We start from the raw sequence: 23526 nt of genomic DNA, 5'->3' as shown, positions 1-23526 counted from the left end.
CGGATCGCGAGCAAAGTCGAAACGCGTCTAGTTTGCTTTCCAACGAACAACTTCGTTACATTCCGCCACGAACTACGTATATACAGAGCGAATGGAAAATCGAAGTAACACGCTGGTGACGACCACGACCTACTAAACGGCCTCGTCGCGATCAACAGCCACGAATTCTGCGGGCAAAGCGTTATGAAATTTGACAATATCGAAGGAACGCCGGACGAAGATCCGACGCGTATAAATATGTATACCGTACCTCGCTGTAAATCTCGAAAAGGCCGTTTCAGTGAACGCACTAGCCTCTTCGAATCGACTTCGAGTCCGCGTACAGGCTGCGTACGAACAGCATACACGGTGGGATTGTAAAGGGAGCGTAAAGGGAGCGTAAAGGGAGCGCGAAGGGAGAGCATAGAAGGAGCTATGTACGGAGTAGAAGACGAACGTTTAAGGGCAGCCGCATTCGTCCACTACCATCTTTGGTAGATCTCTCTTGATGATGTTGGAGTCAGGACCGTAGTAGATCAACGACATCGGCGAGAACTTGAGGGGAGCGCAGCAGGGCTGCATGCCAGCCAGTCGATCCATCTTTCGGTATTCCTCGATCACGTGGGTGTAGTAATTGAGGAAGGTGTCCGGTGTTCTGTGTCCGGCCGCGCAGTCTCCCCTGCAGTAATTCGCGTAGTACCTACGCAGATCGAACAACCCGTTTACGTTACTCCACGTAGTTTCCATAATTTTCACAAGCAAGTTTTTCAAAGCGACGATACCAACTTGGACGAACGTCCGTCAGTTCGTGTAACTAGAGAAATTCTCTGTCTGCGATCGGCATTGTTACCAGCTTGGTCGAAGCAAGTTAGGGTTGACGAATATTTACGCGAAGGGTTAGTCTAGCAGAGTTTTCGTCGATGTACGGAGTTCAAGGATATTTATATCTACGGTAAGATAGAATTGTATTATACGATAAAATAGAAATTGTATTTAATTGGGGAAAATTTGAAGCAGATATCGAATTTCTGTTTCTCGTGCGTGCGTGTTCCCGCAGAACGGCAAACTTCGTTAAGCTGCAGACAATTCTGTTTGCAATAATTGCCGGTAAGTTAAGGGTTTAGGGCCGTTGCACTTGTAAGCGACACTCTGATTTCACGGGATACCCTACGAATGACTTGCAGTTACTGATCGACGGCTGTATCGTCTCGTGCCATCGTACAACGCGTATACCCCGCTCCACTCGTGTCTGCGTACGCTAACTCGATAACAATCCGATCGGCAAAACAACCATCCACCCCGACAACGTTGTGTCAATAATGCAACACCTCGTTTGTTCCTTCGACTGTGTGAAACTATACACAGCACTGCATCATCGGTCGCAACTAGACGGCGCCTTTTTACGCAAACTCGTACTTTTCTCAACCTGATTTGACAAACAGATATCGTCCGTATTTTTGCATATCACGTACACTCTGCGTATTATCGCGCTGTTAAATAAGCGCGTAAAAGTCCGCTTCGCAGCCTACGACGATTTCGACCGCTCTATCGATGTCGCAAAATCGAAGATCGCATTTTAAGTCGACAACTCGAATAACTTCAGCTCACCTTACGTCGCAAGAGGATCGCGCTTCAGATTCTTACGATACGATTTCGTTATCGTCCTTACCCTTGAGGAGCGATTATCCAGTCGTCCCAGCCGAGCTGAGAAAAATTTACGTAGAACCTTTGCTTGCAGCATTGACCCTTTATAGCACCGCTGCACTCGATCGCTCGCCTTCTAACCCGTTTCACAGCCGCGGGATCCGTGCGGACGACTAGGAAAGGCCTATCCGGATCTTGAGTACCTGCGAAACGTGGTTTTTCGTGACTTTGTGATTATTCGCTAATACCGCCACGAGACACGATTATCACGTTTGCGATAGACAAATTTGAAACGAATATAAAAATAAAAATACACGTATTCGAATTACAAGGTATTTCTCGCAAGCGAACAATTAATTATTCGTTATGTTAGCCGTGATATCGAGCGGAACCTATGTTTAATATCGATACGTTTAATCGCACGTGTGTTTAAGACACTGTACATTTTCTGCTAAAAATGTCGCTAGTAACCTGCAACTTTTACACGTTCGAACGTGTTCCATAATTTCGCGGTGTTTTCAAATCTTACGAAACGAACACCGATGATCGATCGATCACAGCGTCGACGATATTTCTACGCGTTCAAACAAATTTCTCGGGAAAAGAAAAAGTCAGGATAGTTGGATACCTTTTGCGTTTAAAGATGACTCGATCACGTGCGGGGAATGTCCGTCAAAGGTGGATACGTAGACGTGCGAGCCACATCCGGTACAGTCGACGAGCAACGTTAATTTATCTCTGGCGGTATCCCGACTCGTCGTGTACCAACTGTTCACAACCTTGGTGACGTCGAACTTGAGCCAACCCAGTTGTCCAACGTTTACTCCCAGCGACGTGACCATCTCCAAGTATTGACCTAGCTCCTACGAAACCACGTGTATATCCATTTATCCGTTTTTCGCCAGGGAAGGAGAACGACCGCGAATTATTTTATTTTTCACCCTACTCGGCATTACTCGAAGCTTCCCGATCGACTGAAACCCGTCAACCGTAGTCGCTAATATTGGACGAACGATTGCTAAGACGACTTAAGATCGCAGTACGTTTTAACGCGATTACATTTATATAAGTCGAACGAAAGTGGTCGAGCGTCCTTTTTCTTGTCGCTATCGTACGTATAATTATCGCACACGAAGATCCTAGATGCGACGAAGAGCAACCGACGCGTAATTCGCGCGTGTCTACGAACTTGATCGGATTATTTGGAAAATTTACGCCCCGTCTTCGGGAACATGTGGCACTCGTCGAGACAAGTAAGGAAAAAAGCTTTCTGAAAGGCTTTCTGTATAAGCGTGCGCATTCGGAATATTCAGTAGCGAGAAACACGCGATTATAAAGGGGAAATTACGAAAGTTAATTACTCGACGCGTTACATATATGCAATAAGAACATCCAAGCGAATCTAAATAATCGACCGGTCGAGATTACCTTTCCACGCAAGTGCGTCGTGTTGCCGCAGCGTACTCTAAATACCCAGAGAGTAATATTTCTTTGGTTCGTTTGACTCTGACGATGATGTTGATAATGGTGGGCGTGCCTGAATTCCACTCTGGTCCAAAGGGTTGCTCTTTTGATCCTTAGTGGCTCCAACGCGGGTTCTCCACTGGACATTGGAAATTCCAATAACGGCTGTCCGTTCAGCGTACGTCCTGCGAACAAGAAGCATTCGTTTCGTTAAAAAGCGGCATCGAGCAGGATAAAAGATCACGCCAATTTTTACGTCTATTTGAATTTTTCATTCCAACAACGCGACGCGATAGTGTGATATTGAAACGAGAGAATATCGGTAGTCGACTAAGAAGGACTCGCGACGAAATCCGACAGACGTAACGAGGATTACAAGCAAGATGAATTTCTCTTTCAGAGGCGAATCGCTTTGTCGTTCGAGCGTAATCTCGCTCGTATATAACCGCTCGTTATACTACAAAAACTGTCTAATAGCAAGAACCAAAACGGACATATATAACATGTATGCATATGTATGTATACATATAGAGAAAAAGAACACGAGATGCAGGGATAAGGAGAGAGAAAGTGTAATGCACTCGGCGGTTCGAAGCTCGTGTGCCAGGAGCAGTGTGTTGGCGGGAGACACAGGGATTCGCATATACATAGGAGAGTGCGATGAAATATAAGAGGCGAGAGAAGGTTGTTCGTGTACAAGCGTAACGAGAGATACATCGAAGCTATCGAGCAGTGCACGCGTAGACACGGGCGCAGGTTAACACACGCGGATCTGCAAATATCGGTGTCGGTGTGTGCGCATACTGTGAAAGCAGCGCGGCTTTATCCCTTAACGGTTTAGTGAGTCACGGACCGAGTGCCGTTGGAGGGACGAGGATAAGCATGGGGTGTCTGCCACCCGTCTGTCTTCCGCCTTCCATTCCCCGCAACCCGCGCTTCTTCTCTCTTTCGCCACTTCACCCCTTTCATTTCGTTCCTTACCCTCCTCTCTCCGCTCACTGTCCCGTTATTTCCTTTTCTTTCCTACCCTTGTGCAGCCAGCCTGTAGGCACCGCCGACACTGACACCGCCGACACCGACACCGACACCGCCGACACCGACACCGGCACCGACACCGACACCGACACCGACACCGACGCTCAGACCAACACCACGACACGACAACAACGTAGACACCGATACCGACATAGACACAATCGGAGACTCCCCTACTAGAGCCAACGACGTCCACACCCTCAACGTTACCCCCGACGTCTATGGTCTAGAGTCTAGAGCGTCGTGACGCCAACCACGAAGATATTCAACCTACCGATCTTTTGGCTCTACTCGTTTAACCCTTCAAGTATGGACCAACAGATATAGAAGCGTACAGCCACGCACACGTAGAGGTAGAATATTCGTATTCGTATTGCAAGTTAGATCGTTGCTGGATCCTGGAGTTTCATGGACGCGTGGAAAATTTCAAGACGCAGGGAAAAGGGAGATTTTCGTAGTCGAGGAGCGAACGCGGGAGAAAAAGTCGAACCGTTCGATCGTTCGTTCGCTGTCTTTAGTTGTACGTATTGAGCGATATAATTGTCCGCCGTTTAACAGTTAGTCGAGTATTTGTTTTTTTATTAGAAAATCGTTCGAAATCGCGCGTCTCTTTCGCTACCGGCATCCGATGCTATCGTTAATGGATAGATCGCGTTCGTTCGAAGCAAACGAAACGGAAATCTTTATTACGCGATCAATATCGTCCGTCGTGTGCCACGACCAGTGAGATTTTGGCTCGTGGATCGCCAGACTCGCCACAAGGTTTCCAACAATTGTCGTTTGCCGAGCGTCCTCTTATTTCGATGAGACGGCACGGCGGCGTCAATTCTTCGTCGACACCGCGATTTCTACTGCAAACTGACGTCCCTGTCGTTATTTCGTTAAGGATTAGAACCGATTTTCAATCCTACACTCGCATCTTTGGTAGAAGAGAAGGAAAGAAAGGATATTCGTGGCTGACAATGGGAGATAAACGACCAGAAGTAATTTAGTATCTCAACGGAACGCGTACACGCGTTCTCGTATCTACGATCGCGATTTCGTAGAACAAGACGACGAAATAGATGCTACATGTCCCGTATGTATATATCGTAGGATATCTTGGCCTCCTTTTCGCTCCTTCTCGTTCCCCTCCTTTGCTAAGTGGATGACACGATCCGCGATAAGGGTGAAAATAATTTTCCTTTATTCTCCGGTGGAACGAGCGTGTTCTAGGGATCGGTTCGTAAACCGTGAAATCATTGCCTAACGTTACTACGATTAGATTAACCAGGGGTTAAGATAGACGTTGTCTGAGACAGCTAAGTTTCCATATCTTAAGATTCAGTCTGCAACTTTACGCAATAGAATAGATAACCCTCTTATGCAACCGCGTCTCAAAACTATAATACAAAGCCATCTAAGAACATACTATTCTTATTTGCCGCGGTTAACACAGCGAGAAACAAGGTATTTATTCTCGCTTCGTAATTATAGAATTAGGAATACTTTGTTTTTTTCTCGATTCTCTCTGATGTCCAACCACAAGTAGCATTTCCGTGTATTTGCGTTTCATCGCTTGATACAAATTCATAGCGAAGTGGTCGTTTGCCGATTAATCGAATCGAACGTATTAATTCGTGTAGGCAGTTGGCGAGCCGTCACCTTTCGTTTTTCGTCGACGTGGAGGGCAACGAATTCGTCGTCGTTTGTAACGGCGGTTAAGCGCGCGCGAACTGACGAATCGAGAGAGGCGTTGTACGACTTTCGTCCGGCCTCGCTCGAGTTTCGAGTGCATCGTGTGTCGCACTTTTCGAGGTCGGTGCATCGGGTACTTTTGCCGCTGCGCCGCAATGCGACACACCACTGAATCTCCATTCCCATTTTCTCGCTTTGATAACTCGCATCTTTTTCGTATGGGCAACCCTGCGTACGAATATCGCTCGGTCGATGGTGCAACGCCGAATTGATATTTGCCTGGAAACCGATGCCTCGTTATCGAAAACTCGTATCCATCTTTCGATCGCAGCGTTGCAAAAAAGTTGGAAAAATCGGGAAATAGCGGAATTACGATTAGGCGTGCGCGAATATGCATCGCCGGTCGCAAATATCCGCGCGCTTGCTTGTATTTCGTAATGTACGTTTTCATTAGAGAAATGCGAATATATCAAATTATAATGATTTTACTCGATCGATCGAGCGGAACGTTTAAGAAAATTCTAAACGCTGGAAATTTCCATTGGTCCGAGTAAAGAAATCGTTACTTTGCGTAGACACGGGACGATTTGTGGATCGTCGGAGTAGACAAGATTTAAGGATGCCATTCGCTGGATCGAGAGCGCTTGGGTGGTATCGCATGAACACGATACGCACGTTCTAAACTGTAATAACGACGAATGCTTTCGACTCTCTGTACAAAATCAGAAATAAAAAGATTCCAAGATGGATACAAAAGTACGTACGATATATTGATCCATCGATATACCGAGACTCGAGTTACGTATCGAAACCTAGAAAATCGGAGTGTGTAAAGATACAAAGTTTGTACGTAATATGCGAGAATATACGAAATGTCCAAAGTAGCTACGGTTATAATATTTACTGGGCGAAACACGTTATAGGACTATGCCGTATTACAAAGAACGATGTCTACGTCTTGACTCGCTATCGGATGAACGCTGGTTCTAAGAAAATTTGAATCGCCAAGTAACTTTGTCATCTAATTAGGCGTAATTTCCCTGCGATGTGCGTAGTTCTACGTATAAACATTTTGCTGAAAAAAATTGAAATGTATCGAGCAGAAATTGAAGATGCGATCGTCTTAACCCATTCCTTTCACTATGTTCACAAAGATCTTAAAATCACGAAAAATATATACAGGGTAGTTGGTAACTGGTAGTACAAGCGCAAAGGGGGTGATTCTAGGCGAAAAAAGAAGTCGAAAATATGGAATAAAAATTTTTCGTTCGAGGCTTCGTTTTCGAGAAAATCGACATTGAATTTTGGCTCGGTACGCGTGCACTTTATCGCGTCTTGTTATAACGGATCTCAATGTAGATCGTTGTCTCGATGGAAAAATTAAAAAAAAAAAAATTAAAAAAGAAATTTTTATTCTATATTTTCGACTTCTTTTTTCGCGTAGAATCACCCCCCGTACATACGTACGTGAAGCTAATTGTAAGAACCTTGTCGTTTTTCAGATTTAAGATTTCACGGTAAAAAATTTACGCGTGTCCGTGGCTGATGAAACGATAAATCGTGAAAGATCGTTCGCAGCATCGGGAGCACCTTATGCAAGAAGATGACGGAATAATATCTTTTGATTCCGCGGTTTCCTCCCCGAGTCTCGTTCTTTTTCTTTCGCTGCTGTGCGACTGCTCGTAAACGAGGTTAGCGCGATCAAGGGAGGATGTGCCCGTAAATTTGGTGTGGGAGCATGTCACTAAAGGAAAGAGGGGTCTCTTCGTCGCCAAGTCGTCCATTTAAGACGTCGCGCAGCATAGTAACGCAGAGGAAAATCGCTACGAATGAACACTGAGTAGAGGCGAAGAAAAGGGAAGACGGGAGGAGACATAGAGGCAAAGAGTAGGAGTTAACTTTGTACCAAGAAAGAGAACAGAGAGAGAGAGAGAGAGAGAGAGAGAAAGCAAGACGAGCAAAAGGGGGTGGAAAAAATGAGACAAATATATGATTTTGACAGTATCGATCCAAAAACAGGGTAACAAAGTTGTTAATTCGATTCCAATTTACCCACTTCGACGTACTGCCCATTGCCTCGTTTGGCTTTCTGGATTATTTCATCGAAATACATGAAAAATCAACTACAAAAATTGTACACTGGTAGCAGAGGGATATAAAGAATGTTAGAAGAAACGTAACGAGATTTCATCGAACAATCGCTAAAAGTAACCCGATGAAACATCGAAATAGTTTTCTCTTCGTCGTCGAAACAAGGGGAATTTCTTCCAGATGAACCGATAACCGTTGATTCGATACGTCAGTGTTCTTCTCCGAGAAGAATATTCGCTAGAACTCTTCCAGAGATAAGGAGCAAAGGTAGTTGGATCGTAGGGGTGCGTCGAATCGCTAAATCGATGTAAACTAACGTAAGAGAAATAAAAATGCGAGCGGTTTCTTACGAACATTGGGATTAGATGGGAACAGGGGAAAAAAGAAAGGACAGGAATACGAGCTGCGTTGATAAAACTACGATGAAAGTGTATGGGGCAGGAGGGAATCGAAAGAATTTCTTTTATCGGCAAAATGTTAATAAACGTGGCTGGAAACGTGGATGGGTAAATAAAGAAGAAATAGAGAGGACGAAAGAAAACTGCGTATCGTGGTACTTTGAACGAGTCAAGGAAAATTTAGGGGACTGCTGACTGAACGAGTCTGTCAGAGTGCGGGGCGTAGTCTGAGACAATCGACGTAATGTTCGAATTCACCGCATGAATTTTCATTGGAAAATAGACGAAGAAGAATCGAAGAAATAAATCGTAATGTTACGAGTTTTATTTGCACGCAGGGTCGTGTATCCGCGTCAACGGGAGTCTCGATCGCTTCTCCGAACCTCGAACAAACGAGAAGCGTTTCTTCCCCATTTACACGACGTAATTCAAATAAAATTTTTCTTACGAAAGAACGATAAAAATACGAACGCGTAAAACTTGGGACAGGTTTGTGGAAATAAGAAGGCGATATAGGAACGTCCCATCTATCCGAAGATAATGCGTGGAAACACGCATCCGTAACAACGGCCCAGTAGAAAAGCGACGCAAGGACAGAGAAACACGGGAATCGCGAAAGAAAACGAAATAAGAAAATCCGAGGAAACGTTAGGCTGGCAACTAAGCGATTGCGGATTTTGTCAATATCACCTAATGACAAAATCCGCAATCGCTTAGTTGCCAACCCAATACATAGAAACGAGGATGTAGAGGCAGGACAAAACGAAAAAGTCGACCGATCGATGATTGTAACGTTAAAAGGTTATTACGTTGCGTGTGTAAAAACGAAGTGTTGAAATTTATTAGACGACTGGGTGGGACAGAGCGAGACCGGGCGACAGGACGAGACACGACGCGACTCACGGATGATGGGAATCGCGGCGGTACTGTGAGAAACGACATCGCATGCAACGTAACTTCGTCGCTACCACGTTCTCTGTCGTCCACGGTCGAGAGTCCAACACCGTCGACCTCGGTGCGAATCTAATTACGGAACGACACGATACCGATGCGTTGCTCAATAATATCGCGTCCACAACCTCATGGTATATCGCGTATCTTATATAGGGCCGAGGCGATTGACCGTAATACGGTCGGTCAAATAAGAGGGTCAGATATAGCTGGTTGGTAACCCTGATCCAGATCTATCGTCGCCACGTGGTCGTTCGCTCGCTCCTTCGTTCGCGCTACCTACCCTCGCGACTCGCGATTCGAATCACGTGCTCGCAGGTGACGACTACCGGCTACCGATTCATCTTGCTTCGAGCGTTGCGGCTTTTTTCTGATCGATGTTCCACCGTCACCGGCGCGAATGTCGTTTAACGTCATCGGAGTTTCGAGTCCACCGCGTTTTTCTTTCATCGACAGGTTCCATCGGTGAGAACGACTCCGAACGTCGAACTTCCTGTAAGCCAGACGCGTAACCGAGTTTGATCGAACACGGTGTTCGAACGTAAAAATTGTGTAAAAACCTGGAAATGGGAGAAATTCGTAAGGGGCGAAAATACAGAGGATCGGCACGGTGTACGAAAGCTTCTAAAATGGCTAAAGAAACGTAACGTAATCAAACGTTTGTTCCGCGCGTTAAATACGATAGCTACGCTCTGGATAGTTTCGAAACTTTTGCATATTACGCGCGTGCCGTGCATTTTTGCATCTACCAATCGAAAGTATGTACACGATATAGCTGCGTGTATAGAATTTAGCGGCCGGCATAAATACTTAGCTTCCATTCTTATAATTCAGATATCGATTAGATTTTTTAATCTATAGAAAACGAACGTCGTTTCCTATTTCGGTCTAAGGCTGTGTAATACGTAATACGATAGTAAAATGTACGCGCTAATGGCAAAAATAAAACGCTGCAAATGAGAGATTCACGTTGGTAAAGTGACCGCAAGTTGCTCGAATTTAGGTGATTTGACTAATCTGAACGAGGTTTAGGCATGTCGGTCGATGTTACAAACAAACGGTTGATTCACGGTGTAGAGGAAATGGACTGGCTCGTTTGTACGATAACAGTCCAGAAGGTTATGTTCCTGGAAAACGTGTCTATATCATACTTGTCGCGTGTTTCACTACCATCCGCATCGCGAGGTAATCCGTTGTCGCGGTGATGTTATCATAGCCGTCGTGAATTCACGTCATAAATTACATTCGATAAATTGCATTCTTAAACAGCGTTCTGTTCTTCGAGTATACAACTCGTTCTCCAAATACCGAATCTTCGAAGTGTCTGGCCGCACACCGTGGAAACCATTTACGTAACGCGTTATTCGTATCGTACGAAATTTTTTGAAATTTGCAACGTTCGTTAAAATATAACGGATAATTGACTGTTTAAATATCTTCGACTTGGACACAGTATCGTGTAACTTCTATATACGCGTTTTTAGTTTTCTTTCAAACTTTATCGGTATAACGTGGCCGTGTCTCGCGAGAGAAAGTAGCGAAATTTTTAAACGTTTCGTACGACACGTGCGCTGTGCATGCCACGCGTTTCCAACGTTTCCCTTGCTCCTCGAAAAATGTCAAAGTCTTGGACGTGACCCCGCGATCGATAAAATCACGGAATGTCGATCGATCGGATCGAATTCCACGCAGCTCTGATTCGTACATCGCATTCGCGTATCGCGACTCTCGCTTTGGATGCGCCTTTATGCCCTGTACGTTTAATTTCCAAAAATGGAAAGCCAGTCGCTTTAAGTCGTAAAGTTGATCGATTGACTCTGCGGAAAATATGAAACGCATTCGATTGCGGCAAGGGGTTGGCGAGACGAGAAGAGAGGGGCTGTGAGGCAGGGGGTTGAAGGAGAAGGAGGCAGGAGGAGGAGAGAGACGGGAGAAGGGTAGAGGGTGGCGCACGGGGTAGGGTGGTAGTGGAGGGATGAAAACGGGGCGTTTCCCAAGGCAAAGTATCCCAAGTCCGGCGAACAATTAGACGACTCGTACCCTTTTGTTAAGGGGCATGATTAAGGATTCTCGTCGCGTCTACGCGTTTTGGAAAAGGGAATTCCGCGCTCGTTTCACGGTATCGCAGCCGAGATTCTTTCGATCTTTGAGTCTTCGACTGTCCCGTTCGATCCGTTCTTTGTATCGACGAATGTCAGCGAAATTATACGGCGCACCAAGAAGGTGAGCAACGATGTTTCCATCTCGCGGAACGAGAAACGCGAATTCGAATGAAAAGCGCGTCGATCGTTCGCCCATGGGCATCGCCACGGGATAAAGTGGAAAGCTCGATGACTTTTAACCGATCTTCGTATTCCGTCGAAGAGAAAACGATGGGAAAGGCCAGAGATCGTAATCGAGAATCGATTAAATGAAAAAGAAAAGAGCGAAGAAGAAACGTTAAGTATAAATACGAAACGAGTGGAGAGAAGACGGGGAAGGAAAGATAAGGTTGGGATATAAAGTCGGAGGAAAGCGGAGGAAGCAACGGTAGAAACAGCACGAGCAACGCGAGCAACGGGATAGAAGACGGAGAAGCACACCCTTGATTTCTATCCTAGAGCGGAGAGTGTAGTGCGGTAGGATGAGGAGAGTCAAGAGGGAATAAAGGGGGTGTAGTAGGAGATGTACGAAGAGCGGCGCCCAGCTGGAGCCACGTGCATCGATCTGACTACAGGCGCCAGCCGTCCTATCCGTCGGCTCGTTCGTCCATGAGTTCGACCCTGTCCCACTCCAACGCATGTCGAACCGTACCATCCCACTTTGAACATCCCGTCAGCCTCCCTGCTCCGACGTTTCTACCCGTATCCCGCACCAACGTCGCCCGACCGCCACTAGCATCCACCACCTCCTTCCTACCTCTTTCCTGCCTCTTTCCTACCTCCTTCTTCTTTTCATCCTCATTTTCTTCTCGTACAAGAAAAAGGAGGCAACCAGGAAGAAATCTCCCTGTTCCTCCTTTCGCACGAACCCCGTGCAACGCAGTGCCTTTTAACCTATGCGTGTCCTATTCGAAGAATTTGTCCATGCATTTGCCCTCAGGTTGAACGAACTCGCCACTTCGCTGCACCACTTTCTCAGATACAATTTTCTGTCGTGCTTTTTCTCTTCTTTCTACCAGACGATTAAAGAGATACAACGGTATAACCTTAGACGAACATTGCTGGCAAACGATCGGCGATTCGATAAGGAAGGTAATCGTTGCGCGATCTATGCAACGAACGTAAACTATTAGCAAAGAAGCTACGTTTTGGGTAGATTTTAAAATTGCTTTCTCTTTGGAAATGCCCAATCGACAGTTGAAATCATCGTGGCGAAGGGAACGCTCGCTCGACTTTGCTTCGCTTCGGTAAGACAGTTGGATATTTTGAAAATATTTGATACACGAGTCTACAACGCGGTATATTCGATAAAATTCCAACGAGATCTACCCAATTCTCGAATGTTTTTAAGTTTGCATGGTGTATAATTCGTTTTGAACCGTCGCCGGTATCGTCCCGTGTGAAATTGCGTATCGGTGAAACGCATTGTAATTTCCCGATCTAATATACTGCTTGAGCCTCGTCCAGAGGCTGGATCTCGTTGCCACGAGAGGCGAATATTTTATTTTCTAGCGACAAAATGGGAAGAGCCGAGCGAAAATGCTTTTACCCCTATATGGAGGGTTGAGGATCGTAATGGTGCAAGTTGGTCCACTGCTACTTTCCATAGGACAGCGTTCTCAGCTTATTATTGTAAAAAAATTCATTATATTTTCCAAATCTTGGAAATGTATCACGTCGGGGGATGAAATTGTAATTTTATTGATTACGAAACTAAAAGGATGGTATCGGCTCGATGGTCGATCCAGCTATTGGCAGCTTATATTTTACGAAAGTAGGAAAAGTATTATTGATCCACGCGACTCGTTATTTTCTATAAAAAAAAAAAAAAAAAAAAAACGCGAATCTACCGTCCAAAAGCCTGTTATAATTTCAATTTGAATGTTCCGAAGCATCGCCGTTTGCGAGAAGCGACGAGAGAAAATAATTTTAACATCTCCGTTGGTATTACATCGAAAGAATGGGAAGGGAAAGGTGAAAAGCAAAAGGATTTCCGTTTCGTTCGTCACGATTCGTACGTACAACGAATTACGACGAGTTACGAGTTACAAGTTGCGAACTAGTGTCACGAGTTACTGGCTGCGACCGGCCGAGCTTTCACAGAGAATCGCGTTCAACAGACTCGTCGCCAAGTCCTTTTAAAAGAGAACAAACGTCGAACGCGTATTATGCCAACTCCCGCTCCTATAGTGGAAATCTACGACGATAAGATCTTTTTCGGCGATGACGAACGTTTGAAGAAACGGCGGAACGGATATCGCGCTCGTCGTGACCATTTCTTTCATATTATGGCGGTACGCATCGCGTACCTACCGTATCTGCTACTGTGAACGCTCCTCCACATTTTTTCATTTCTCCTCTCTCTACTTCCTTGCTGTTGTCGCGCAAACATTTTACCAAGAATCTGAAAACACACGATTTCACGAATACCGAAAGGAAATTGCATCCGAGCGCAATTGCAACTCGACGAACCTTACAAGCAATTAATAGTCAGACAGAACGAGTATTTTCAAAATAATGTACGGGCGCCATAAGCGCGATTCGCGAAAGAATTTGATCGAAATTTTTCGATCGGTCCGCAAATAAAATTACTTGATTATCGTCATCGAGGCTGGCGTCCTGATACAGTCGATTCTACGACGTGGAAAATCCTAGTAACTCGAATCAACTCACGCATTCGACGATCGAACCTTGACGTATTTTCTAACGTTTGTAGGAAAATTCGGCGGAAATTGGTTTATCCGAGCGGGTCGGAGGACGAGACAATTCGGATAATCGAGCGGGTTGGATAGTGATCGGAGGTTTGCTAGCAATCTCCAATTGTACGATAATTTATTAATTAATAACGTTAGTAAATTGAAAATGGAAAGCGAGAAAAAGCACTAGAATCGCTGAGGAGGATTTTATATCGGGATAGAAAAGTTTCCGACTCGTAAATCGATCTCTCGGTTACAGCGAGGGTGTCTTGCCTTTTGTGATTGTTTTAAGGCACCCGTAGCATTTTTCTATATGAACAATAAGTAGATTGCGGACTTTTATGCGTTTGTAAACAAAAAAATATGCAAGAATGCGAATAACGTCGAAAGATACGCGAGATATTCAAAGTAAAACGTTAGTCGTAACATATAGCGGGTGAAGCAAATCGCTGCGCAGATTTCGCTCGTTTAGTTGTTGTCGTAAAGGTATGAACTTGCATAAATATCCGCAGTCTAGTAACAAGTGATAAATTGTAGAAGCTTGGCAAAGGCGGTACCATTCGCATGCGATACGTAACTTGTTAAAATGCACCAAGTGTCGCAACTACTATAATGCAAGTTAATAATTGATTTTTAAACAAATATATCGTCGTCTGTAGCTGTAACGCTATCGGCGCATCTACTTACATCGATCGAAAAGTTCTAATAAATTTTACTTTATTCGGTATTGGTATTAATATTCGCGTAATACGTGTACCGTATGGAAAACTGTCGATCGATGTCAAAGAAATAAATTCTTACGGCTTCTGAACAACTATAAAAGTGTTAGAAAACGAAATATTCCGACTCGTTTACACCAACGTACACGTAAAGGATACGCTAACGAACATTAAATAAACAAGGACAGGAAGAAAGAAACACGGATTTCGATGTTAACGGAGAACATTTTAAGCGATGAAAACAGAGTAATCGGATCGATCGAACGAATTCGAACGATCGTACATAAATAGGAATTATTTTCGTAGCTAAATGGATAGTTAAACGATCGTACATAAATAGAAATTATTTTCACAGTTGGATAGGCCTTGTGCGATTGAAAAAAATCTATGTTTCGCATCTGTACGTAAAGGCAGACGGTTTAGACAGAAAATCAATTAGACCGTGTTCTTGTGCCGAGAGGTTCAAATAATCAGAAAGTTGCTCGACATAGAAAACTTTCCACGGAACGAATACGATCCCAAGAAAAGATTCAACGAAGAGGAAAAGGGAAGAATCATCGGAGAAGGAACAGTCGGAAATTTGGCTCCCGTCTACGTTAACACGAGTATACACACGTATATTCGAGTGTAACTAATTATTAATTAAGCAGAGCAACCGACGACCGCGTTTAGGCACGACAGTGCAATTCCCTGTCAAGAACGACGCTTTTCTTTCGAAAATTACTGCCAGTTATATCGTTCGATAAGTAATGACCAGACTATATACGTTGGAATAATCGAGGAAGAATGGGAGATGCGCATGCAGCAAGAATAAAGGAAAGCATTTTAAGATTTTACTTAGTAATTACAAGCAAACAACCGGTTGTTTATATATTCAGATACGCGAAACTTGTCGCGTTTCTTATCTTCTGAATGGTATTAATATTATACCATGCTGCCACGAAATAACGACTAAATATTTTTAGTTGAAGGAAGAAAAAGTAAGAAGATACTTTGGTTCACTTGGAAATGACAAGTAAGCCGTGTTATTTAAAGAGCATCGTCCTTGAGTTATCAGTAAATTAATCATCGGTTGCTATCTACGTAGCTACTTTTCCCGAGCAACCACTCGATACACGCGCGATTTTTAATTTAACTCGGCGTATCCGATAAAGTAAAATTCGAAGCTCGGTTCTTTGGTTAGATAAACGTTTAAACGTAAACCGGTTGCCACGTAGCAGATTAAGCGCAAAGTTCTCCCGTTTACTCGTAAACCTGGAAATTCTTGAAATTGTTCGAGTCCTTGAGATTCTTCACGTTGTTCAAACGCTTTCTCATATCTATTCTCTCCATAAACTGTTCCTCTTCACCTCGACGAATTTCTCCAACGCATTCTTCGCCACTGGTATTTTATATCTTTTGCGCTGGCGATCGCGATACTTTCCCAAACGTTACGCCATAACGTTCAATTTCCACAAAATATTGTACCATAATTGCTCGCTCTGTCGCTAGTTATCGGCAATTGTTTAGTCCACTAAAAAAAGTATCTTGTTTCAATCGTCTCTAAAAAAATCTAGCGAGTCAACGCGTTAAGATTCGATCGGATCGATTTATTTCCAACGATTTCGATTATTTTCGTAACGAACGAGGAAGAAATTTGCACGTGATTTTTTCTGCTGCGTTCCACGTTTCGCGTTCCACGAAGCTTCGCCTCATCGAGACCGAGTTTCGTCGTTTCCTGTTCTTCGATCTCCAGCATCCGGTCGTATTTGTCCGGCATCTAAGTCGCTCCACTTATCTGTGTGCGAACGAGATTTGTCTGAAGAAAATCTGGCTAGTAAACGATGTTCGTACACCGAGTCAGGTGATACCACGGACTATGGGAATTTCGGCGTGTTACGCGGCTCAAAAAGGAAAAATGTGGAGGAAAAGTTACTCCGCGCCCCTCCCCCTCCCTCGTTGCTGAAGAGATCGATACGAAAGAGGCGATGGTGCTTTATAGTTTCTTTAGTTTCTTCAAAAAGAATGACGTGTTCACCGGCTATGTATAGTGACGGCAATATTAACGTTAAAGTATTACGCATGTCGTATTGTAACACGCTTATCGAGCAACCGATGTGCGCCGCCAGGGCGACGACCACGAATTTGCGCGCGTGCGAAATATTCACCAACACCCCGTACTCTAACAACCAAACCGAACGATCGTCTTGGAATACCAGAGTCGTTCGTTTTATGCTTATCGCTGTTTGTCGCCACGACGAATTAATCCTGCTACGATCCTCCAACATTTTTACTTCCATCTTGCTCTCGTTTCGGCAAACAGAAGGGATCTCTTAAGGTTGACACGCGCTTGTAACAACCGAATGCCGATCTCAATACGATCGTCTGTCGTAACGTGGTCTCGGAGGATCCAACCCGATCGCTCGTTCCCCTTAAATCAGCGAATCATTGACTCTGAAACGTGTACCAACTTTTTCTTTACGAGATGGCATTCTTATAGGTCTGTAACTACTAGTTTATACTAGTAAATACTAGTGATACCTGATATTAAATACGAATTGAACGACATTTGAATCGTCTTATAAATCTTTCGCATTACATTTCTACCTTTCTGTTTGACTGAACTGTACGAATTTCGAAAGTGGCGGAAGCTAAAGTTTTTCCTCGTTTTCCTTTTGTCATCTTTATCGTTACTCCTTTTAACTATCCGTGTAACGTAAGTTCGCTCGAACGTATCTCGAAAAATAAGAAGCTGCTACTAGGCAGAGCAGCGTAACAGAGTATCGAAGATCCTGTGGAAACTTTTTACCAATATATAGCGTCTGCGTCGTACGAAACATCTTGTAACTTCGTTAGCAGTATAACGAGACTATCGCGATTATATCGGAGAAGTTCGAAGGAAATCTGTAAACGTACATAGAAGCCAGTGATGTCTTACCAACTTTCTAACGTCTCGTAACTTTTACGTACGTTCTCAGACCAGCTTCAAATTTGACCAATACGACGACGACAACCGTGTCTCGTTACACAGGGCCAATGAAATTGTCAAATGTTTTATACAAACACACGTATATGCAAAAGTTTCCTATGACACGTATTCGTGTGCCACTGTATACGGCGAAAGAATTCGTTAATTTAACCACGACGAATACGATAGGAATGACACGGTCGTAAATGCTGGCCAACGTGTTTCTTGTAGCTCCGGCTAGCTCTATTACCCTTATTGTTAAACTTAGAGTTACTGAACTACAGAACGAACTATAGACTGTCGTGGCGCGACACCCATATCTACGAGCCACGTGGCTTCAGCCGTGTGGCCACGCATGCATGCGAATCAAGGTGTCGTTCGTGACATTTTCTGCGTATATGTACCTCTTTTCCTCTCCTTTTCTTCGCCTAAACCCACCCTCCGCTCACACTCTCTTTCTCTCTTTTCTATTATTCCCAGCAATCCTGTTGTTCTTTGGCGATTCATCTGCTCGCGATTCAGGCAACAGGCCAATCGACCAAGTGGATTCCGAACGAACCACGTATTCCATTTGCAACGTGGTGGTTCGCGAAAAGTCCGATCGAACGGAAACTGAATCGTCGACGGTAATACAGCGGCTCGCGAAAATGCTCGAATACTTACCGCACAACGCTTTTACAGCGGCTGCAAAAAGTATTTCTACGCCATTGTATTTATTAGGTCATTTGCATGGCGATTAATTATGCGTGTTATATAAACCACGTTAAAACTGTATCCACGCCGTAACGAAACACGACTGTTGCGATTGTGTGCACAAAGTTGGAATAAAATTGTAAGTGGCTGCATGCGTACCGAGCTACGAGACGTTTTGCGCAATTGTACATTTGGCAAAGATCGCAAAAATATCCGAACGATCGATTATTCGTTTTAGCGACAAACCTTGATATTCAATGGGACCATTTTTAGCCGTTTATCGGCCGGCAAACGTAAGAGTTTCGAGCGATTTTTATGTACCAACCACGCCTTTCTATCCGTTCAACGATTTCCGTTTCGTCATCGGCCGATGATCGTCGAATCGATACCGTCTCTAGCAAAGAGAATAAAACTGTTCATACAGATTCAGGGCGCGTGAACTAATTGCAAGTAGCGATTTGTTGGCTCTTATCGATGTGTGGCGTTAGAGCAGCGTAATCGATACTAATAACGCAGCGTGATATCGTAAATCTAACTGGATCGAAGTAATTCAGAAAATTAGGAAAGACAACTATCGTTTGGAAAACTGCGTGGTTCGTAAGCTTGGAGAAGACGTGCGCGTTTCAAGAGCTTGTGCGACGAACGGACGACGAACAACGGACGACGGACGACGGACGACGGACGAATGTCTGACAATAAGAAGACGAAGGATCGAGCGAAGAAGGACGAAACTCGTGGAAGGGTGGAAACTTACCAGGTTCGGCAAACGTGATGATCTCGGAGGTTCTCGCGTAGAAATCGTCCATCTCCTCTTCCGGTTCTTGGCCCTCGTGTTCGCCATAGCCTCGATAGGAAGAAGCGATCCTCGCGTTGTTGTCTTTCGCAGAGCTGTCGACTCGTTGATCGAGATTCCTATAGGAGTATTCGTCGGCACCGTAAAGGAACTCTGCGGAGTACACGTTCTCGCGATCGTTCCTCGATCTATCGGAAGATGGATAACGAGAGGACTGAGCCTCGGCTCTGTATAGAGTTTCGAGAGCCAAGTGCCTCGGTACGGTGGCCAATGTTCTGTTCACATCCGGTCGTGCCCTAAGGCCAAGTTTAGTGAGTATCTGGTGTTTGATAGCCTCCAACCTTAGGTCGTCCGGAGTAGGCGTTACGGTGTCCTTCCTTTCGGAACCACCGCCCCTATAGTGCGTCTCGTGTATATGTTGTTGTTGGTCTTGTTCCTGTTGATGTTCTCTGTGTTGTTGGTGGTGTTGTTGGTGCTGCTGATGCGGACAACCTGGACATGTTTGATGATGATTCTGTCGCGGTTGTACGGGCGAGAACGTTAAACACCAGAGCGCCAACCCTATAAGAAAGACGTTCGAAGGTGGCAAGGATCCTCTGTATCTGAATAAAATGCGAGAGGGGGGTAGGTGAGATCGTTGATCTCGGCACGATCGACTCGAAGCGATCGATGGATCGTACGTTGTGGCGGTAGGAGCGGCTTTGCCAGCGGCAGCATGCTGCCCGTGATGAGCACGGCAACGCCGATCCCGGCACTCGATCTTCTTCCAGAACCTCTCGTTTCGACCTGCATTCGAATTGAGTCCTGATCTGTACGACACCTGGTGCATTTCGGCGGCGAGTCACCTCCTCCACCCCCACCACCACCTCCTCCTTCTCTCTCTGATCCTCCTTCTCTCTCCTTCTCGATCCGCTTCCGGTTCGAGCAAGGTATCCTTCGACTTTCTCGATCGGCGATCACCACCACCGATTCGGTCACGTTCGCTTCTAATCCTATCGGTAGCACGACTCGGATGAGAAACGGTGCCGACCGCCGAACCGATCGCGATACTGTTACTATTACGATCCGAATAAACGGGATGCTCAGTGTCCGTACAAGGAGGAGTAATCCTCGTTTCCGAGCAACGATACAGAGATAAGAGGGCGTGACGACCACGACAGGAACCTGTTGAGAAGGTAAAATTCGAGTGGGACGGTGACGACGACGATGGCGATGACGACGACGACGACGACGACGGCGACAGGGAAAAGGCATTCTCGCCTAAACCCCCCATTACCAACTACCCGGTGCCGCTGTTTCAGGATCGATCTCACCCGCAAGATGGACCGCCGTAACCGGGTACACCCTGCTCGCGTTTTCGGCCATTCGCGCTTTCGTTTCCACCGATTGCACGTCCACGGGTACGCGCCTCTAATTAAATATCTTTCTTTTTTATTTTCGTCCCCTTGCTTTTCCTCTTTTTCCTTTTTTCTCCTTCCCTCTTCTTCTTCTTCTTCTTCTTCTTCTTCTTCTTCTTCTTCTTCTTCTTTTTCTTCTTCCTCTTCTTCTACCTCGTGACCTTTCCTCTAGCCTCTTCTGGATCTTCTTTCTACTCTTTTGCACGTGTAGTTATTCTGTATCTTCACTAGCGTGTTACAACAACCTTATCTTAATTTTTCGCTTCTTCCCTTTCTTCCGATTCTCCAACGACCGACTTTGACTATTCGACTACTCGACTGATTTTTACATGGGACACGAAATCGTTGACCCGAATCCCTCGATACGACAGTACGATCGTATATTGTTCTAACGGGAGGTCGATCTTCAAAATCGCCCACTAAGGTCTTCTAGACTTTCTCGGACACTTTCTATGCGTACCTAATGTTTCACTACGGCTAAGGTCCTCGGAATGATGCACCATTTAAAGGCTTGAAACGACAGCACGTACAACGAGCGGCATTTGAGCCGATTTCTAAGTAGAAAGCCTTTCGATGATCGACGAACGGTTCTCCGGATCGAGTCCCTTGCGATCTACGCGTTGTCTTCTCCTCTCTTTCACTCGCCTAATGTCTCTTTATTGTCCGTGGAAAATCGGCTGCGATTCTGACCGAAGCGTGCTCCAGACATGTCCTTTTGGAATTGTCAAATTCCTCGCGCACATCCTTTTCGATCTATGCGATCAGATTGAAAATTCGAGACAAGGTGGTCGCGTTTTAGCGAGAATCAACGAAAATTCTATTTAACTAATCGACAAACTACAGCGATCGGCCTTTACTTTTCTCGTATTCTCTTACTTCTCGTTCCCTTTCTTTCCTCTCTTTTGCTTTGCTCGCCGGTATCATCCACGATAACGACGAAACGCCAAAGGATCCCTATAACGACCGAGGCACGCTTGTCGGAGGCGCGCCGGACACTGAGGGGCATCCACCACCACTACCAATACCGATACCACCACCGCCTTACCATCACCGCTAGCAGCAGCAGCAGCAGCAGCACCAGCAGCAGCACCACCAACACCACCACCACCAGCAGCAGCAGCAGCAGCACCAGCAGCACCAGCAGCACCAGCAGCAGCAGCAGCAGCAGTAGCACCACCACCACCACCACCACCACCACCACCAGCAGCAGCGTCGTAGCGACCGTCGCGACCGTCGCGACCGCCGCCACCAATACCACCACTGACCAGTGAAACACTATCCACCCACCCACCACGATATAGATACTGCAACAATCGGCTAAACTCCCCGATAACTTTACGTAGCTGATCCTTCGTATACGTTATGCTTGCAGCCGTTCCTCTACTTTTCTTCTACCTACCATTTACTGTATATTGGACTCGACGTCCAAGCATTTATCTATTTTTCCTTTCTTTCTTCCAGCCTGATTATACGTACGTGCAACGGTACCGCCTAAAACTCGAGCGTTTCTAGAGGGAAGAGCAGGAAAGACAAATACCGTGCGTATCCCGTCTCGTTAGAGTTACAGGTTACGCGTGTTCTTCGTTTCCTTAAAAAATGGCTAACGAAGTAACAGCGAGAAACGTATAGATAGATATGCGACTGGAGACGTAGGGTAGGAAAGAAGCAGAGAGAGAGAGAGAGAGAGAGATGGGGGAGGGAAGACAAAGTGGGCTGGGAACAGGCACCACGTGGTTCACGCGTGGTACCGCGACGCTTCCGTTTCGTTTCTCTCTCGCTCCACCCTGGCTATTCGAAAATATAATTTGCTATAAATTCGCACGAACAAACGAGCGTCGTCCTACTAATATGTCTCTATCGTGGAAAAGCTGGCCTTTGCGTTCGATTCGTTGAACTGGCGATCGTTCGATTTCGGACAACTCGTGATTCTTCAACCGACGAGAAGCCAAAGGGGACGGGTATAAACGGTTGAACAGTGGCAAATTTGTTGGATGTACGAAAACACGATTGTAATAGCCGTGTCGTGTCGATGGCGTCTGTAACTTTTGCGGTTCTCGACAGTCGGTGTAGAAAAGCAGCAGAAAAGATAGAAAGAAGGGATAGAGAGAGAAGCAAGGTAGCTGTAAGCATATTGATCAGAAGACGGTAGTTGGCCTCATGCCACGTGGTGATGCTGCGAGAGGCGCCGGACTCGTATTATGACCCAAGGCTTCTATTCTCCTCTCTTACTTTCTCTACGATTTTCCTATACGATCCTTCCCTTCTTTCCCCTTCTTCCATCGTCATCGTCCCCGAAATTCATCTCTTACTCTCCGCCCCGTCCTACCGTCATTATTTCCAATCTCTTTCGTCCCGTAAGTATCGAGAAAGATATTCGAGAATATGCAAACTTACGAGCAAAATCTTCTGACGCCCCGCGTCTGAAATTCTGCGTCGCTTCGAACAACCACTTATTTCATCTTCTTCTTTCCCCTTCCATGTCCTTTTTATTTTCCTTTATTAATTCCGATCGATCCGACGTACGAACGACTGCTTCGCCCTATCTTTCTTCTCTTTTTTCTTTTCTGGATTCCCATTTTCTTGAATTTTCTCATTCCCTCGCTCCTCTTTTGTACTCTATATAGGTCTCATAACCTTGCGATTCCGACGCCCTTCCTCCGGATGGCATCAACGCTGACAACCTTGAACAAAAGGAAAATCGAAAAGAGAAGCTGATATTGCAATAGGCAGAAAACAGGGGGCTCTAGATTTTCTGCTTCGTCTTTACGACACCTTGTAACATTTTCTCGCAACAACCGAGACATTTTCTTCTGCTTTTTATTTCTTTGCGTTTCCATCTCGTTACCTCTTACCGCTATCCTTTGCGCGAATCGATAGAAGCCGATAAGAGCAAAGGAAAAT

The 23526-nt window shown here is 45.3% G+C and overlaps 1 protein-coding gene across 1 annotated transcript; it reads right to left on the bottom strand.

The window, feature by feature from the left end:
• Positions 1-436: 436 nt before the first annotated feature.
• Positions 437-21830, bottom strand: LOC126873375 (inhibin beta chain). Its single transcript, XM_050634179.1, has 5 exons — positions 19190-21830; positions 3052-3272; positions 2252-2486; positions 1649-1826; positions 437-679 (listed from the first exon to the last, which is right to left on the bottom strand). The coding sequence occupies exons 1-5, from the start codon at positions 20055-20057 to the stop codon at positions 439-441; spliced, it is 1743 nt and encodes a 580-aa protein (XP_050490136.1). The 5' UTR covers positions 20058-21830; the 3' UTR covers positions 437-438.
• Between the last annotated feature and the right edge of the window lie 1696 nt (positions 21831-23526).

The sequence above is a fragment of the Bombus huntii genome, chromosome 14 (genome assembly GCF_024542735.1).
Source record: "Bombus huntii isolate Logan2020A chromosome 14, iyBomHunt1.1, whole genome shotgun sequence".
Lineage (NCBI taxonomy): Eukaryota > Metazoa > Arthropoda > Insecta > Hymenoptera > Apidae > Bombus > Bombus huntii.
This window is presented reverse-complemented; position numbering and strand designations above follow the sequence as displayed.

What these genes read in the sequence shown, in the direction of transcription:
- LOC126873375 (XM_050634179.1), bottom strand. Translation starts at nt 20,057, where the DNA reads ATGCACCAGGTGTCGTACAGATCAGGACTCAATTCGAATGCAGGTCGA. An exon ending in CGACGCACTTGCGTGGAAAG is followed by an intron (nt 2,487 to 3,051) that starts GTAATCTCGACC and finishes GTGGTTTCGTAG; the next exon opens with GAGCTAGGTCAATACTTGGA. An exon ending in GTCATCTTTAAACGCAAAAG is followed by an intron (nt 1,827 to 2,251) that starts GTATCCAACTAT and finishes CACGTTTCGCAG; the next exon opens with GTACTCAAGATCCGGATAGG.